At 44.3% G+C, this 18,076-nt stretch overlaps 1 protein-coding gene across 4 annotated transcripts in view; it reads right to left on the bottom strand.

Moving 5' to 3' along the window:
- Nucleotides 1–18,076, bottom strand: part of GSN (gelsolin) — a 51,617-nt gene that overhangs the window by 16,008 nt on the left and 17,533 nt on the right. For 3 of the 4 annotated variants that reach the window (XM_074974167.1, XM_074974165.1, XM_074974166.1), the window contains exons 2-3: nt 2,306–2,507; nt 1,225–1,379 (exon numbers count right to left, since the gene is read on the bottom strand). In XM_074974167.1, the coding sequence (XP_074830268.1) occupies nt 1,225–1,379; nt 2,306–2,498 (348 nt within the window). In that variant the 5' untranslated portion in view covers nt 2,499–2,507. Of the gene's footprint in view, nt 1–1,224; nt 1,380–2,305; nt 2,508–3,822; nt 3,983–18,076 lie in introns of those variants that run through there. The other variant, XM_074974164.1, reaches the window with a different exon arrangement.

Below are 18,076 nucleotides of genomic sequence, written 5' to 3'. Positions count from 1 at the left end.
GGACACACCCAAGCTGTGTAAAGCAAGCCTCTGAATATGAATATAAAGGGGGTGAGTGGGAAGTGGAGGAAGCCTAGTTTATGTTGGCCTTTTTATTGCACTATGTGGAACATGCCCGTTGCTCATACTCTACCATTCACTCTCACTGCTGCTAAGAGAAAGAGTGAACAGAAAACAAAGTGAATTCAAAAGAGGAAGTTACAAAGACCATATCAGGGCTGAGCTGGGAATAGTACTCACAATTCCCAACCACCCAGCTCATTGCTCTAACCACTAAAACATGCTGCCTCCCTTTGAGCAGTCTGTCTCTGGACAACTGCCTATCACACATTCTTTCACTCTCCATACAACATGCGGTAAGAGAAAACTCACCTTTTTGCTACTTGTCCTTTTCCCTGCATTTGTCCAAGGTGAGGTTTAAAACACTTTCAAAAATGATACATCCACAGATTAAAGGTCTATATCTGGCAGAAGCTTCTGTTCTATTCTTGGACAATTTATGCAGTAGGTTTCAGCTATTCCCCAAAAAGTGAAACCAAATTAAAATGAGAAAGGAATGGAAACTACTAGGTTTACGAATAAGCAAATAAAAAAATTGTAGGAAAATCCTGGACAAGGAAAAAAATAGCCAACTGCGGAAGAGTCTGGCATAATGTTGCTTTGCTTGTGCCAGTGGATAGCTAATGTGGATGACTATTTCTGGATAATCTAATTCCACCCCCTCCTATCCCACCATTTTGCACCACTATGGAAGAATGATTCCACAATGCTTTCCCCCACCTTCCCGTAATACTATCAATGATAGATGCCAAGAGAGGTAGGAGAGGAAATGTGGTGGGCATGGAAATAGTGATACTGGAAAGCTAGTTGGGTAATTGGGGAGGGGTACAATCAACGCACAGGGCAAGACATCTGCCATTAACTCAGATTTCTATTTCCCAAATCAGTTGCAGACGCCTTGGGGCAGCTCCCTTCTTCCAAGAAAAACAAATCTCCAGTCCCTACAATTGCCTGGGGCTTTCATTTCTGTCTCATTGAATCCAGCCCAGGCTCTCTTACTAGGAGTTGCTGTTCTGTGCCCTGTCATTGAAAACATCTGGTGAGGAATTTATTCCCTGTGATCGACGAGGGCAATTCTTACTTCTCCTCGGTGACATGGACAGGCTGGGAAACCTTTCTACTCAGATTCAGACCTGCTAGGCTGGATGTCCAGCAAATACATACTTTGTACTTCAGGCCGGATTTGAAGTATCCCAGGAAAGTTGAAGACTCGTGCCCTTGCACCTCCCGATGCTGGATAGCCTTTCCGTGAAGATAATCGTCCATCTGGACAGTGAATATGGCAGCTGCACCACTTTCATCCTGACTACAGAAATCCCCTAGAAATCAAAGGAAGACACCGCAGAGTGAATGCACGGCCTCTGCCTTCTCATTCGCTGTTTCACCCTATGCAAACAATTCCCTCGAGGGCTAGTTTCCTGGAAAACCTCTACTGCCAGATATTTGATTACAGCCAGGTAGGGACTGAGTCTGTAAAACAGCTATAGTGACACTGACCTCCTTTGTAAAGCGCTTTGAGATCTACAGATGAAAAGCTCTGGATAAGAGCTAGGCGCTACTACCACTGACAGCCTGGCCAGCTGACTTGGCAAGAAGATGCATTCAGTCTGCCCGAAAGTCAGGCAATCTAGCAGACCCTTAGGGGGCACTAGTGGATCAACAGCCTGGCTCTGCAGACTGTCAGGAACCCTTGACAATCCCTCTCTCAGGTTATCTGACATTGCTACAACATAGATATGACAACGCACTAAACTAGAGCCCCGTTTCTCGTTAGCAGGCTACACCACTTTACAGCACTGCAGAGCTGCTGTGGGGATGTGTGTTTTGTATGAGAGCTCAACTGAGGTCCCGTCTGCTCTATGTGAGCATTAAAGATCCCATGGCACTTTACAAAAGTGTAAGGGTTTGTTGTAGAGTCTGAACAACATTCTCCCTTCTTGTGATTGTGCAGGGCAATGATTAGTTGCTGCCCTCCACCCCAGGGGTGGCTGCATGTCAGTAGTGCAGCATTCAGAGAAAGCGTGAAACATTTTGGAATGAGAGGCGCTATGGGAATATAAAATTACATGACCTTAATAGTGCCACTTTTGCCTTCTTTTCCCTTGTGGCAGGACAGGTTTACCCAAGAGTCCTGGACCAGTGAGAGGAACACCGTGCAAGAACTTTCACCTTCCCAGGTTTAGCTCCAGGAGTTGGAAGAACTGCCAATTTCCATTAAGACAGAGACAAGCCCCTCAGACCTTACCTAACCAGAAATGCAGGTCATACTGCAGGTTCCCACTCCGCTGTTTGACGGTGTTCAGAAGCAGATAAGCATCTCCGGTGAAGAAGTCTCCATACAGGTTTTTTGGCACAGGTACCAAATCAAATTTCTCAATCCGCCAGATCTGTAGGCCCGGCTCCTTTCCAGCCTTCAGAAACTCAGCGTGTTCCACCATGCTGACGGGCTGGGAGAAGGAAATGAAATAGAGATTTCTCTTAGGCATGTGTAGTACAATGAAGCTCTTGTTAAACTAAGACTGCTTTTCTGGACTCCTAATTACTGCAGTTCCAAACAATTGGAAAGTTTCCATTGGTTCTCGCACTGAAATCATCTAAGGAAAATCTTTGTTGACCTTTTATTACTTTCCATGTCCACCCACCTCCATTTCCTGACTTCCTTCCTAGCCTCTTTTTGCCTCTAGTCCCTGTTCTCTGATTACTGTCTCCCCGTCCGTTCAGCTTTGCCGTTACTCTTCCTCTGTTGATTCGCCACTTCTTTGCATGGAAGGGTGGAGACAAAAGACATGGAAGTTCCCTTTCTATCGGTTCCTGTATATAAACATTCCATAAGTTGGAAGGCTCCAGGGAATATATACATATTTTTTCCCCTTTCATCTATATATTTTACATGGTTTGCAAAATCACTGTTATATTTCCCTATAACATCTGTGATCTATCAGTCTCTCACAGGCAAATGCTGGGAGTCCTATCATTGCTAGGCGGGGAAAACCATGGCAGAGAACAATGTGACATTGGCAGGGAGATGGATAGGTGACCTAACAGGACTTTTACAGCCCTAATGTTTACGCTTCTGTGATATTATGATGCACGATTTACTCCAATGCTTTTATGTGGCTTCTAGGAATTATACTAATAAATCTCTACTCCTGACAGCTGTTGAATCCCTTCAAGCTACCCTGTCCCTGGCAAACTTTGCAATTCTAACTGGCCATTGCTGCCTCTATATTATTATTATTTATTAAGCACAGACAATGTATTATCGCTTCTTTTGAGACCATAAAGTTCTAAGGCTACAACTAGAAGGAATTCAGGATAGCAATATTAAAAAGAAATAAACCAATCCTGATGTATTTTAGATTAAAGGAAGGGCCTGTGTCCCTCTACCAGGGCAGGCCTAGCATGCCTCTGAGTACTAGAAACTAATAAAGGCAAAGAAGAAAGAAATAATATTCCATCATAAGCATCCAGTACTTCGACAAAGAGGAAAGTTCTCAGCAGTTAATGGACAAAAATAAAATTTAGGCTCAGCTCACAAGGCAGAAATACAAAATGCTGCAGACTGGAAAGCAAAACAGCAAGTTAGCTGCTGAATCCATATCTAAACTGAACCCTGACATCAAATGGATACTTGAACCAGTGCCCTCTTACAGTTTCTATTCCACTGCCGGCACAGCGCAGTTCGGGAAGCCTAACCCTTACAAGTATTTTCTTAGCAGAGGAAAAGTTTTACATTGTTTAATTATATGATTGATCACTTACCACAGCTGAAAGAACAGCTGCTGTAACAAGATAGCCGAACCCTGCCACAGACACAGAGCTTCCGTAGCTTAACCTCAGAGCCATTGTACAAAAGACTGTGAGAAGAATGCAACGCTAGCCCTGTTTGCACTGGAATTTAAGAAGCGTTTTTAGCAGCAAAGGGGTTCTTCACGCTTTCACCTCCAACAGAAGAGGGACTGAGGAGTCGCAGCTCCTTCTTCGTTTCCCTGTTAATAAAGACTGCATAAGCCGGTGCTTTATCACAAGGAAACACACCCAGATCCCCCTGAAATATAAGGGCGTAACATGGCTTTGCACACGGTCCACTTGGAGGCCACACAGATTTATTCTGTACAGTCATTTATGGAGGCTCAATCCCAAAAGACAGTAATACAGGACAATATGGTATTCATTACAGCGGGCGGTGCAATAATGGACAAATAAACTAAATATTTGGTCAACAGGCCAATAATAGAGAGAGAGGCTTCAACAATGGAGACAAAAATGGATCAGCTGAGAACTGGAAATAGACGGAGAATTGATGGGGTGCTGAGGAACAAAAAGGTTGTTCCAGATGGCAAGGCCTGTGGAGGAAAAGATTCTCACACCAATGTCACTGAACTGTGGGAAAGGACAGAGAGGGCTAAAGGGAGCCGGCTGAGTGATTGGAGGGTGAGGATGATTTGTTCATCTTTCCCTGTACATATAGATAAGCAAGAAGCAACATTTGGCAAATGCTTTGGGTCTCTTGCACATGGATTTAAGCCTCTACACAAGCTACAGTGAAATTGGTGTGGAGCAGTGGGGTTCTAGGTACAACAATGAAGGACCACTCGTCTGCTGGCAAAAGGACTTCTCTTGCCAGACAAGATGGGAGAGCAAGAGCTAGCTCAATAATTTCACACTGTATGCTGTTAGGGATTTAGCAAGATAACTGTGACATGCATCTAGCAGTCTTTGGGCTTATTGAGTTCAACTATAACAGTGTAGAGTTGGCGTCAAAAGACTCAGGAACCAGGCCTACTGTCTCCTGCCATTCGGTGAACAGAGCCAGCAATGAGCCTGCTTCATCCAAGTAGCATACAAAACAGTAAGTGCCCTATAATAATATTTCTCACTGATTGCACCACTGGGCCACATTAGAACTGTGTGTGTCATATGCCCCTCAGGTGGTCCATTAGAATATAATAGCCTACTACCGCTACCACATGATGGAGTTACTCCTAGAGTTCCAAGCACTACAGGTGGTGCTGAAGGTTCTGGGATCAAGCACTACTGAAAACCCATGCAGAGGTTTGTTGTAACCATGCCGTACAGTCTGTGATGGTATAGAGATCAGACAGAGAACACTGGTAGGGAGGAAATGAATCTCTATATGTGTTTATACTGCAGGCTACTTGCATCTAGAGCGGAACTGAGTGGAATCTTCAAATTCATTACCTGACTTTCTGGGAAGATACTTAAACAAGGGTCTGCTGCTCCTCCCACCCCCACTGAAGTCAGTGGCCAAACTTCCATTGACCTCAATGGGAGCAAGATGAGGGACACACACACACACACACACACACGAAAGCATTCTCCTCTCCTCATGAGAATCGTTTTCGATCTCTCTCTCTCTCTCTCTCTGTTTTGCTAGAACATTGTGTTTTTCATTCCATAGTTTCCGAGCTGGTGCTCTGTGTCTGGACATTTGGCTATTAAGTATTTCAGATCTTGGCAAGCTCTTGCTCAGTTAATAGACCTTTGACAATAAGTATCAAAACAAAATTTCCTTGGAAGTTCTCAATTTTTAACAGAGAATAAAAACAATTTATTCATCTGGCTGGGCTTGGACGGGTTTTTTTCCCGTCCCTGGGGAGGGAGCTCACACAGAGCATTAAGGGTCTGAAAAGCAGGAAACATTTGCTGGAATCATAAGTGTTGGCCAAGGCAAGTTGAGCAGTGCTGGGAAGCCATCAATGAATGGCTCTTACAGCTGTTCCATCTGTGGTCCACCCAAATCCAGAGGACTACACTGAAAAACAAATTAGTAACAATGTTGGAAGGAGAGACAAGTCTCTTGCAGATGGAAAGATAGTTTTAAGTATTTATTCATAAACATTTATACAGTGCCAAAACTTTGCATGCAACTCCACTGAGACTGAGGGAAAAAGACCCAGGGCAAAGCGCCTATGTCCCATTTTCAAAAGTGACATAGGCTCCTACATCCCATAGACTGAGGCTCTTAAGTCGCTTAGGTGGGTTTGAAAATGTTATCCCCAGCCCCTGTCCTGCAGAGCTTACAATATCAATTAGACAAGTGCAAAGCATGAAGGTAGACAAAGGAAAGGGGTAAGGAAAGGAGAATGAAACAAAATAATGTGACCAACATAGTGAGAAAATAATAAATTATGGTGCTTTTCGGACATAAGGAGTACACGTAATATTCATGTGCCTACTGCTATCAGCAAATGTAGTTATGCCTTTAACTGGAATCGTTGAAAACTGAGCTTTGGTATGACGGGTTCAAAGCTTGTTGCATGAGTGGTTTGAGCATTGGCCTGCTAAACCCAGGGTTGTGAGTTCAATCCTTGAGGGGGCCGTTTGGGATCAGGGGCAAAAATTGGGGATTGGTCCTGCTTTGAGCAGGGGGTTGGACTAGATGACCTCCTGAGGTCCCTTCCAGCCCTGATCTTCTATGATTCTATGTGGCAGAAGTCAATACATAGATTATAGAGAAGATGATGTCACTGGTGGAAAGCATGGCAAAGAAGTGGTGTGAAGCAAATACTTGTATAACCATCCAAATCACCTTCACAACTGATGCAAAGTAAACCCAACATCTTACACACAGGAAAGGCATTCGAGGAGAGCCAAGCTCCATAAACACAGGGCACTGAATACACAGTTTCAGTGCTGGGGAATTATCTGAACGAGGCTTGGCTGCTCAGGGATGAAAACAAAAGCTTTCAAGGAAAGAAGCCCCCTGTGTTTTGAACAAACAGCAGAAGACAACTGCTTATTATGGAAGCCGGCTGTGTGATTAACATCTCAGTAAGCATGACAGGTCTATTCAAGAACATCTTATAAATGTGTCCCTTCCTACTGAGATAAGTATGGGGATACGCTCACTAATTACAGCGCACGGTGCCCCAGACATAGAGTGAGCTTTAGCTGTCTGATGGCTCAGTGGCAGGATACATCAGTCTTCCAGTTTGTAGTCTGCTTTTTCAAAAGAAGTTTTCAGTGACCTGTGGTGAGGTGTCCACCCTGCACAAGTAGTGAAAGGGTTAATGTGGGCCCCAAAGGCCAATTAACCCACCTGGCTGAACCTGGAGGGTGCCCCGGGTCTAATGAAAGATGAAGCCCAGCTGGAGAGGAGTTGGGTGGAGCTACAAGGACAGAAAGTCTGGCACAGAAGGGGTTGTAGGGGGAAGAATTGTGCAGGTGCTCTCTGGGAATTAGAGTCAGGCAAGAGCTGTGGGAAACACTCCTGCAGGGCAAGGAGGAAGTGTGTGTGGGGAAAGATACCTGAAGGCACAGGACTGGAGCAAGCTCCTATGGCTGACCCTGATAAAGGGCAGAAAGCAGACCTCTGGGGAAAAGCCCTGGGAGGCACTGCTCAGTACAAAGAGCCCAGCAAGGGGCCGGGGAAAAGGCCTGAAGAAAGGCTCATGGCAGGGGTCCAGGGAGGCCGAGGCAAGGTGTCTGATAGAGCAGACTGTGGCTGCTTCCAGGGTCCCTGGATTGCAACTCACTGTGCAAGGTGGGCCTGGGTTCCTCCTTCTGCCACTGGGAAGGTGGTGTGAAGCCCCTGACACAGAGGGATAAGGATGCTTTAAAGCCCTGAGAGAAGCATGTACGGACCGTGGGTCTGATGCCCAGATCTGAGGACACTGGATTTTTGTGTTGGACTTGTTGTTACCCCAGGAGGGGTGGAACTAAAATGTGACCTGGCTGAGTTGCAAGAAGAGGCACTAGAGAGGGAAGAACCGCTACGCTACACCCAGCTGAGACGGGAACGCTAGTGATGAGACCACTCTTCTACACCAGCGCGTCTCCAGCTGTCTGATGTGGGGGACTGGCAATCTTTTTTTCCAATGCGCGCAGACCGGCAGCCGATGGCTCGCAGACCGGCACCGGTCCATGGACCACCACTTTGAGTAGCACTGTTCCACAGTACGTGATTGCTGCGGAAAGGTAGACTGGCTGCCCTGGGTCCTGAGGGCTTCCACTGAGCACTAGAGTGATGCAGTTTAGGCTCCTTTCTGTCCCAATGCTGTCCTTGCCAGCATGCCCCAATTCTCTTCTGATTAGACTCCCTCCAGGAAAGGGGTATTCCGTCTCCTGGGCCCACTTACTTCTTGGCCGCTCCGAGTGGCTAGGAACCAGGGGTCCAGTTGCAGTGGGGCATTCTATGAGGTGGGTGTCTGTGCACTAGTGACTAGACCGGAAATGCGGGACTCCGATTACAATGTCACTATCCCTTCTGGTAAAAAATGTGACCTATCCTCGATATTGATGTAACGAACACTTGTTAGCGCATTGGCTGAGGGGGATGGGTCCAATGTCCCCCTACCGTATATCTTCTCTGGCATGCTGTCCAGTCTCCTTTCAAAACTCTTATGGGACACAGCTCCCATCACTTCTCTCCATAGACAATTCCACAGAGTAAAGTTTTTTTTCCTAGTATCCAACCGAAGAGTACCTTTTCTTTAGCCCACCCCACTACTCCTAATGATATCTGCTTTTTACCTCCCTAAATAATTCTCTCTCTGGGCATTTAAGCCCTTCATATATTTGCAGACTGGCATGCTTTACACTCAGCTGTCCTGCAGCCAAGCTACATAAGAATGGCCATGTTTGGTCAGACCAATGGTCCATCTAGCCCAGTATCCTGCCTCTGACAGTGGCCGGTGCCAGATGTTTCAGAGGGAATGAACAGAACAGGGCAATTTATCAAGTGATCCATCCCCTTTTGTCCACTCCCAGCTTCTGACAGTCAGAGGTTCAGGGACACCCAGAGCATGGGGTTGCATGCCTGACTATCCTGGCTAATAGCAATTGGTGGATCTGTCCTCCATTGAGGATATGCTCATACTGATCCCCCATAAACCTGATCTTTCTTCACCTTACTCATTTTTGTTGCTCTTCTCTGAATTCTTTCTAACTTGTCTCTATGTTTCTGGTAACGTGTCTGGAGCTGACTCTGACATTCCAGGCACGGGTCTCACCAGAGCTCCTAAGTGATTCAGTTATGTAAATAAAAACAAAATGGACAGAGAAGAGCTATCACTGCCCAGATTCATGACATGATCTCTGGGCACTTGTAGTCCAGACTCGCATTTGCTCACTTTCCCTGCTGTATCCCATTGCAACATCAATTACAGGGAATCGACTTTCCGATGACTCTAGTCTGACCTACCCCGGCATCTCTAATTCAAACACTCCCTTACTGCCTCGCAGCAAACACCACCTATAACTCCTACTGTTGCTATCCAAAACCTCCTTTTAAAAGGTGATAACAGGCCCTGGAGAATCATCTGGTGCTTAGTGAGAAAGGGGAAAATGCTGCAGCCAATGCATGAAACAAGATAGTTTTCCCCTTGACTCAAGCTTCTGATTTACACTCGACCACAAACATTTCAGCAGGCTCACTAAAGCTTAAGGAATGCACAAATTCTACCAAGACATCCACTGATTGGTGGTATTGCCAGAGCACTGCAGAGCACAATATGTGCAAAATAATAAAAATATTCTAACGGTTTCCAAATTAAAATTCACTGAAGTGAGATTCCAGTTTAATAATTACCCTGGAATAAGAGGACTGGCTATTCAAAGAGTCAAATATTCAGGTTTATTAAAAAAGAAACAAACAAAAATTTGCACGCCGGTCTTTCCTCCGAACAGCTGCAGCTCTGAAAGCTGTAAGACTTGGAGGACAGTACTTCTACATCTCAGCCATTCCATGAAGATTAAGGCTTTGATCTGCCTTTATTTACTCTTAATGCATGGTAAGGCAGGGGACAGAGGTGGAAAATTACTGTTCCACATCTGCTTATAAATTGGTAAAAACAGTATGAAATGGAGAAAAGGCACATCCGTTTGTTGGTGCATAGATTTAGCTGAGAGAAGTGTCAGTGTTTCAGAAAGAGAAGGGGGGGGGTGTACTTGTATGTAAACAAAGTTGGAAGTGGCGGTATAAGCATCAAAATTAGTTTTCCCAAACAGGTAGGAAAACACTCAGTTGTGTTTCTTAATAAACTGGAGAGAAAGGAACCAAGACTCCTTAGAGTTAAAATTGCTTTGTGCAACAGTTTACATTACTATTCCAGTGGGCACCTATTATTGTTACAGACCTTTTTGAGGAGAGAAACACTGCATTTGAAGAAGGGAGGATTTTTAGGGGGTCCAGTTAAATTGGGCTAGTGTACACACACATCCGCATCATATCACAAAACCTCTAAAATGTCTGCTTCTTAGTTGTTTACACTTCTAGGACTATAAGGGCTTTTTTTAAAAAAAATAAATAAAGTAACTGCTTTTTTTGGTAAGAGCATTGAAATGAAGTTTCAGTTCCAGTAGAGACTGTATTTCTTTACTGCATATCGACAACACATAATAACTGCTCTGCCAGGTGCTAGAGTGCCCTCTTTCTATAATGCACCCAAACAATGAATCGCTGTGTATCTCCTTAGGAAAGGGGAGACCCAACTCTATGATAACATTCATGGCTGGTTACTCCAAGCAGCTGGAGACAGAGTAAATTACCACACCATTTCTGCTGTGGCAAGTCAATATGACAACCCATGTCAGTAAAAGCTCACCAGCTGAGGGCAGCACAGGCCAGCCCACAATATTTAAAACAGAAGTTTTAAAGTTTTAAAAGCTGTAGGTCACGAAAGCTTATGCTCAAATAAATTGGTTAGTCTCTAAGGTGCCACAAGTACTCCTCTTCTTTTAACTTTAAAAAAATCACTTGACTCTTTTTTTTCTTTCCTTGGATTTTAACTGTTTCTAGACCTTGAAAACACTACTCTGTACTGGTCCTAGCACGCTTTGTGTAAACCTGAAAAGTAACTGGGCTAACCAGCCACTTAATTTATTTCCATCTGAGCTTTATTGCTGTGTCTCATTAGCAAGGAGTAAGAGCTATAAATTACTTCCCTTCTATGAAGCTAAGTAATAGGTTGATATCAGAAATTTTGGCATCTACACAACTGCAGTGAAGAACTTGGAAGTAGGTAAATTTAAAACAACCTTTTAGCTGGCTTTGTTGGTCCGCACCTGGCATGCTGTCCAGTCTGCACAAGATCGGCTACAATATGCTGTTCTTTTTGCTTTATGGTGCCTGCTTCTTTAACTGGAGTGCCCTCTCTTTCAAACCTGGGACTCATGAACTGTCTGCCCTGCAGGCAGAGGGAAGGCTGCAATCTAGTTGTTAAGCTGATTGCTTTGCATTTTAAAAAGAGAAATTAACTCTTAGCTAAGCAGCCAGCTTCTCCTTTAACATCCCAAAGAAACCAGCACACTGTGCCCAGAAGCCCTTATCTTCTGCAGTGCAGGGAACTCCATTTACAATGAGGAGGAAGCTGAGGGTTTGGTTTTGTTAAACAAAGCTGTGCTATAAGCAATGCAAACAAGGCCACTGTCTGGCCCTAATGTAGACAAATGCAGACTGAATTCCCCTAGCCAAAGTGGGACCACAAGAAATCAGGGCTGGCTACACGGAGATGATAAAGGAGGCCTCACTCACTGCTGGAAGAAAGCTGAATGGCAGGGAATGTTCAGCCATCACAGAAGTGAATTACACACTGTCACGCCTGCACTCTTCCCTCCCTCATCCCTTGTGCTCTCTCCACAATTAATTTGGGTCTGTAGCTTCTCTTTACCCCAAGCTTCAGGAGATACCTGATTGCTTCTAACAGAGGAGGACCCTCCCCAGGGCAGACTGTCAAGGCTGAGCTTTGCACAAGCGGGGGAGGGGAGGCGAGGCAGGCGGCAGACTAGAGATTTAACCCCTACACTAGTGAATAGCCAGCCTTAGTCCAGTAGGTGTACAACCAACACTCGTGCTGCAGTAACTTCACATTGCACCCTGAAGGCCCATGCCTGCCTTTGCAGTCAGCCAGTTCTCGCTCTCTCTCCCCCGTATTACAGCACCAGCAGATTTGCAGGGCTACATTTGCACAGCCCTGTGTTGGGAGCAGTGCAGAGACGCACACACCAAGGGAAGCCTTAGGGACTGTTCTGTCTCAGGGAGCTGAGGGGTGCACATATTCCTTTCTGGAGTGCAACACAAACCCCTCCATGCAGTTTGTGTGCAGGGGATGCAGAGTCCTGGACCCACCTCCTCTTCACCCCCTTTGGGGCATTGTGACAATTCCCATGTCAGTGCATTGGAAAGTCTCAGAGAGCCACTCTGAATGGTAAATGAGAAACAGTCACTGCATTCTCTCTGCAACATATCCTGAATCCATCTGGTACGGGCTCTGAGTCTATTAACCCTTTTCCACCAGAAGTGGGGACTTCCCAGCATGCAGCGCATCTGTGGCCAGGACAAGTAGACCTGTACTAAAATAAGGCTTTTCAGTTCAGAAAACTCTACCCCAAGTTCCATGTTGGAACAAACCCTAAAACCAACTCAAAATTCAGCCAAACCCACTGCCTTCCTGGCTTTGCACTGAAACAAGGAACCAGTGAGATCAGCATGGTGTTAACACAAGCCCGTAAGTTGATACTAGGTTTGCTAGAAACCTTTTGAGGAACTTGGTCTGAGTTTGTAATGAAAGCTGAAACCATGATGACTTGAGCTTGGCTGGAACATTTTACAGAGCTCTCACCATGAGTTAATCATGCATTACATTTTTTTTTCATAACTTCGCACTTTGCATTGTGAAGAATACAATTAACTACCTGGTTAAAATAATAATGGTAACTGGCACTGCGAATTATTACACGAAAGCTTATGCTCAAATAAATTGGTTAGTCTCTAAGGTGCCACAAGTCCTCCTTTTCTTTTTGCGAATACAGACTAACACGGCTGCTACTCCGAAACCAGTAATAACACTGGGTTCAAGAATAAAAAGGTGACTTGCACCAACAAACATACTTGTCCGAAAGTCCTGCCTGACAAATGCTCGTAGAATAATGTTTCCTTAAAAGAGGGATTTTTTTTTTCAAACTAGTTACACAGGAGATGTAATGTTCTTGTCTGTCCTATACATGTTCCACCCATTGGAAAAAAAGCCTTAATTACACATTTGCATGAATGGCTTCGCTAATATTCTGGAAGTTTAACATATTTTTGCCTTTTGGCTTAGTAAATGCTTTTACAATGTGGCTGATCCATTTTATCCAAAGGGACCAGAAAAGCTCTTGAAAAGCCATCAGTATCACACGTATAATTACTTATGACCAGCAATGTATTTTCTTTTAATAAACTGCCTATGGAGCCTACTGTTACACAGACAGTCGGGTCCTACATTATTTTACATTGCCTAACTTCCTACTAGTAACCCTTGCTTGTAGTAATTCCCCTGCTGCATTCCGATTTTGCCTTGTTACTTGAAAAGTCCATACTTTGCACATTGGTTTCTACTCAGCTTACAGGTTTACATACATGCTTTTCAAGAGTATTATTCCTCTAGAAAGACAGGAGGGCAGTGTTGCGTGGCACCATTATTGGGAATAACCCCTGGCTGGCTTCAGACTTATTGTCTACCAACTAATGCTGCTTTGCATGGTTATAAATAGTTATTTAGATAAAAGTCATCAAGAACAAAAGCACAAGCAGCCTATCTCAGTACTTCCAGCTGCAACTGACCAGCTGGTTTGGAAGGCATAAGAGGAAACTCTTTGGCAAGCATTTGGACAGGCATCTAGCCTGGGTTATTTTCCATAATCCAGTCTCTAGGTAGGTTCAAGATCTAGATACAGAGAGTAGCAATCACTGAGATGCTAAAAATTCTCACTCTTCTTCATAGCTGTTCTACATCTGTGACTGGTGAAAAGCCTTGATGAATTTGCACAAACTGTGGGAATTTGTGGGATCAGCAAAGAGTCTCTGCAGCTTTAAAGAAACGCTCTGACATGCCACAAGACCGTATAGTGGGAGAGAGCATTTCAGTACAATATTAACAGCTGATGACACTGCACCCTAGAAACAGTCAGAAATATTTGTCTTTATTTTTTTTTCAGCTCTTTGCCAAATTTGCATATAGCTTTAGTGACTAAGTCTTAAGTCAGCCACTGAAAAGGCCACAAGGTCTATTTCAGCTTTATCACCAAGGTGACAAGCATTGAAAAATATCTGAAACAGTTGATTAGATCAGTCTTTGGTCTCCAGGCAGCATTAAATTCATACACACGCAACTAAACACCATCCCCACGCTGAGAAGCTTGTAACAAAAGCATCATTAGGACAATCACGGTGACTCCATAATCTATTTTCGTTTTGTCTCTCGCCATCTGAGGAACAGCATTGCCAATGGCGTTCCTAGTACTGGCTGCTGCTTATGCTCCCAGCCAGAAGGGTGGGTACGTACAATACTACTTTTTCCCTTTAGCACACACAGCCCAAAACTTTTGTTGTGTTTTTTTTTCACATTTGAAAAAATTCATACCAGTGAAAACCAACACCCTAGCGATATATATAAAATGGACAGTACAGATGTACATTTAAAACGAAATTCAGGACACTGATTAGAGGCAGCTTTATTAGAAGCTCACAAAGTTCAAGTAGACTGTGTCCTTTTAACAGCTCTCCCCTCAACTTTAAAAACTAAATCCTGCAGAGAACAGGTTTAAATTTCCCTCCCCCAAAGGCATAGCAATATCTTTGTCATGGGCAAAGTTGGTTTTTGCATTCAGAGATTAACATTCCCATGGAAACCTTTTAACAAATGAGAACAGCCAGGTGAAACAGGCCAAATTATTATATGCATATTCTGGGCACAGTCAACCTGTGGAACTCTTTGCCAGAGGATGTTGTGAAGGCCAAGACCATAACAGGGTTCAAAAAAGAACTAGATCAGTTCATGGAGGATAGGTCCATCAGTGGCTATTAGGTAGGATGGGCAGGGATGGTGTCCCTAGCCTCTGTTTGCCAGAAGCTGGGAATGGGCGACAGGGGATGGATCACTTGATGATGACCTGTTCTGTTCATTCCCTCTGGGGCACCTGGCACGGGCCACTGCCAGAAGACAGGATACAAATGTTCTTTGCCTCATGATTAATAATTCCAGCTCTATTCTGATATTTCCAGCCACTACAAGGTTTTTGCTGCTGGCTTTTAGTCACTTAAGAGAGACCCACCCATTAAACACAAGGTTTCAGGAGAAAGTGCTAACATTTAAAATCTCAATTTAAGAGCCTGATTCTCTTCCCACTTGCACTGTTGTAAATTAGGAGCAATTCCACTGAAGTTATACCAGGGTCAAACTGGCATGGGAGAAAAGAACTAGATCCTCTGTGAACATTCTGGGACCACATATAGGATGAGACACATCCATCTGACACAGTCACACCCAGCTGAGAATCTACTGACTCAACCACAAAGCCCTACCCTAGTGAACACAATAAGTAGGAGTTCAGTCATGCTCTTAAATGCACAGTACGCACACCGCTATGGAACTTGGAAAGCCAGCTGCTTTCTTTTATTTGTGAGCAAACAAATCCTAAATTGAGTACTTGTGGCACCTTAGGGACTAACAAATTTATAAGCTTTCGTGAGCTACAGCTCACTTCATCGGATGCATGCAGTGGAAAATAGTATTTTCCACTGCATGCATCCGATGAAGTGAGCTGTAGCTCACGAAAGCTTATGCTCAAATAAGTTTGTTAGTCTCTAAGGTGCCACAAGTCCTCCTTTTCTTTTTGCGGATACAGACTAACACGGCTGCTGCTCTAAATCCTAAATTGCATTCAAATGCAAATCAGTGCTAAAATGCTGAGTAGGTGTTCTAGTTCACACAGAGTCACTAAGCGATACACAAAAGGCATGACATGGTATGTGGCCCACAGGCCAATAGGTGTGACCAGCCTGGTGCAATTACACAGAAAGCGGAACGTCAAATCTCTTTAGTATAAGATGAGCAATGATAAGAGAGAAGAGGCTGCAACCTGCTTTAGTGCTCTTGCCTGTCCCAACGATAGCAGCTGAGGCGTTATGCAATCTGTCAGAGGAGAGCTGGCTCTTTCTTCAGAGAAGGAAGGAACATCTTTGTGCAAGTCTGGATCAGGTTTGAGGTAAACAGGTGTTCTCTATCTGCACTGAGCCTGTAACATTTCTTTTAAGAGAGCTGAGAGAGATGGAGGTCCTCAATGTCCACTACTTTGCATCTTGTGTGGTCATTTGCACATATGCAAAGGGAGTGAGTATGAAGCTACCGTGGCATGATGTAAATGGGGACACAACATGCAAGTCCATGGAGAATCAGACCCATTGTTTTCCATACTGTCTTCCAAATTCAAAGAGACTCCCCACTTGGAAGGTTCTCTGTTCAGCAATTTTTAGACTTCCATGATACTTCCTAAACATTATCACCTGTGAGCTGATCCTATGCCCCTGACCATGAAATTTTAATACTGCCTTTTATCTGAAAGCAGATGATTTCCCACAGGACCTGAAGTGTTACTGAAGGAGTGTCACTAAAATGTGTGTTGATGGCAGGGCTCCTCAGCACCTCTGAAAATGCATCTCAAAAGCTGAGGTTCTGACAAGCGGTGACCACTTTTGGCCCAGGAGACTTGCTCTAGGCCACAAAGGGAAGGTGAGGCAGAACCAGGAAGAGAGGACAGATCTCCTGACTTGATCTCAAAGACCTGTACATCGGCCTCAAGACCTTCTTTCCCTTCCTTCACATCATTTGCTGAATTCTAGCTTTCAAGCAGGCACTAGTGCCTCATCAATCGCTAACGTGATCAGTGATTGCCACCTTTTGTAGTGGTAAATACCCATTTTTTTCATGGTTTGTGCGTATAAAAAGATCTTCTGTACTTTCCACAGTATGCATCCGATGAAGTGAGCTGTAGCTCACGAAAGCTTATGCTCAAATAAATTGGTTAGTCTCTAAGGTGCCACAAGTCCTCCTTTTCTTTTTGCGAATACAGACTAACACGACTGTTACTCTGAAACCAGTGATTGCTTTGGTTGTGAATATCAAATCCTACCCCCTCTTTACACATGAAGCACACACTTGTCAATATGTTTAATAAAGGAAAAATAGCTTTGGATGTGGGTTCACTCAAAAATCCCAGACCACACTCATGCTGAACGGTTATTCTGCATTCCTAAAGTGCATGTGTGTGCACACACATCCATTTAAGATTGTTTGTCCCTGATTACAGGTGTAAACACATCTTACTGGAACAGTGGCGAATTAATGATTTTGCCGCCCCTAGGCCCTGAAATGATTGCCGCCATCCCCCCCCCCAGCAGCTCCCTGCTGTGGTAAGTATGTAAACAAGAATATGTCTTTGGTTTAGTAGCTCAGGATGATTTTGCACGGCAGACAGATTATGCACAACTGACCTAGATATGCACATTGCCAACATGCTGAGAATAGCTCTCATCTTAGAGGAAGACATATGTACCCAGTGAGATACAGTGCTCCATGTTAAAAGCCAACAACTTGCCACGTCATAAACCACTCTAAGATTAGGTGACAATAGCAAAAAAACAAAAGCTCCTGAGATGTTGATGTAGGAGGATGACACAAGTGCCAAGGTTCTACACAGCATCCACTGGAAGGAAACTGGCATATGTTCATCCCACCAGCCCCCAGGCACACAACACAAACAGGAGCAATGTTTTGCAGCCTCAGGCGACTACTTGCTCTCCTGGTATGGTAGAGCTGGCAAAGCTGTACGCCCCCCAGCAGCACAGACATTCTTGTTCAATTCACAAACTCGCTGACCAAATCAATGAACAAGTAATAAATGATTCCTAAGAAAAAAAGGAACTGGAAACCATAGCAGAAGTAGAAAGAAAAGGAGGACTTGTGGCACCTTAGAGACTAACCAATTTATTTGAGCATAAGCTTTCGTGAGCTACAGCTCACTTCATCGGATGCATTCAGTGGAAAATACAGTGAGGAGATTTATATACACTCAGAACATGAAAAAATGGGTGTTATCAAGGAGTGAGATGACATGCAGTCTGCAGAGGCCCAAAACAGGGCTCTTCACAGTAACTGTAGCATAAAACACAAACCTGACGGATGCAAATTGTTCAGACTTGTGAGCTCTGACAACAAACCACTGTTATCGGCCT

The sequence above is a fragment of the Natator depressus genome, chromosome 16 (genome assembly GCF_965152275.1).
Source record: "Natator depressus isolate rNatDep1 chromosome 16, rNatDep2.hap1, whole genome shotgun sequence".
In the NCBI taxonomy this organism is placed as follows: domain Eukaryota; kingdom Metazoa; phylum Chordata; order Testudines; family Cheloniidae; genus Natator; species Natator depressus.
Note: the sequence above shows the minus strand (reverse complement) of the source record. Positions and strands in the feature narration are given on the sequence as shown.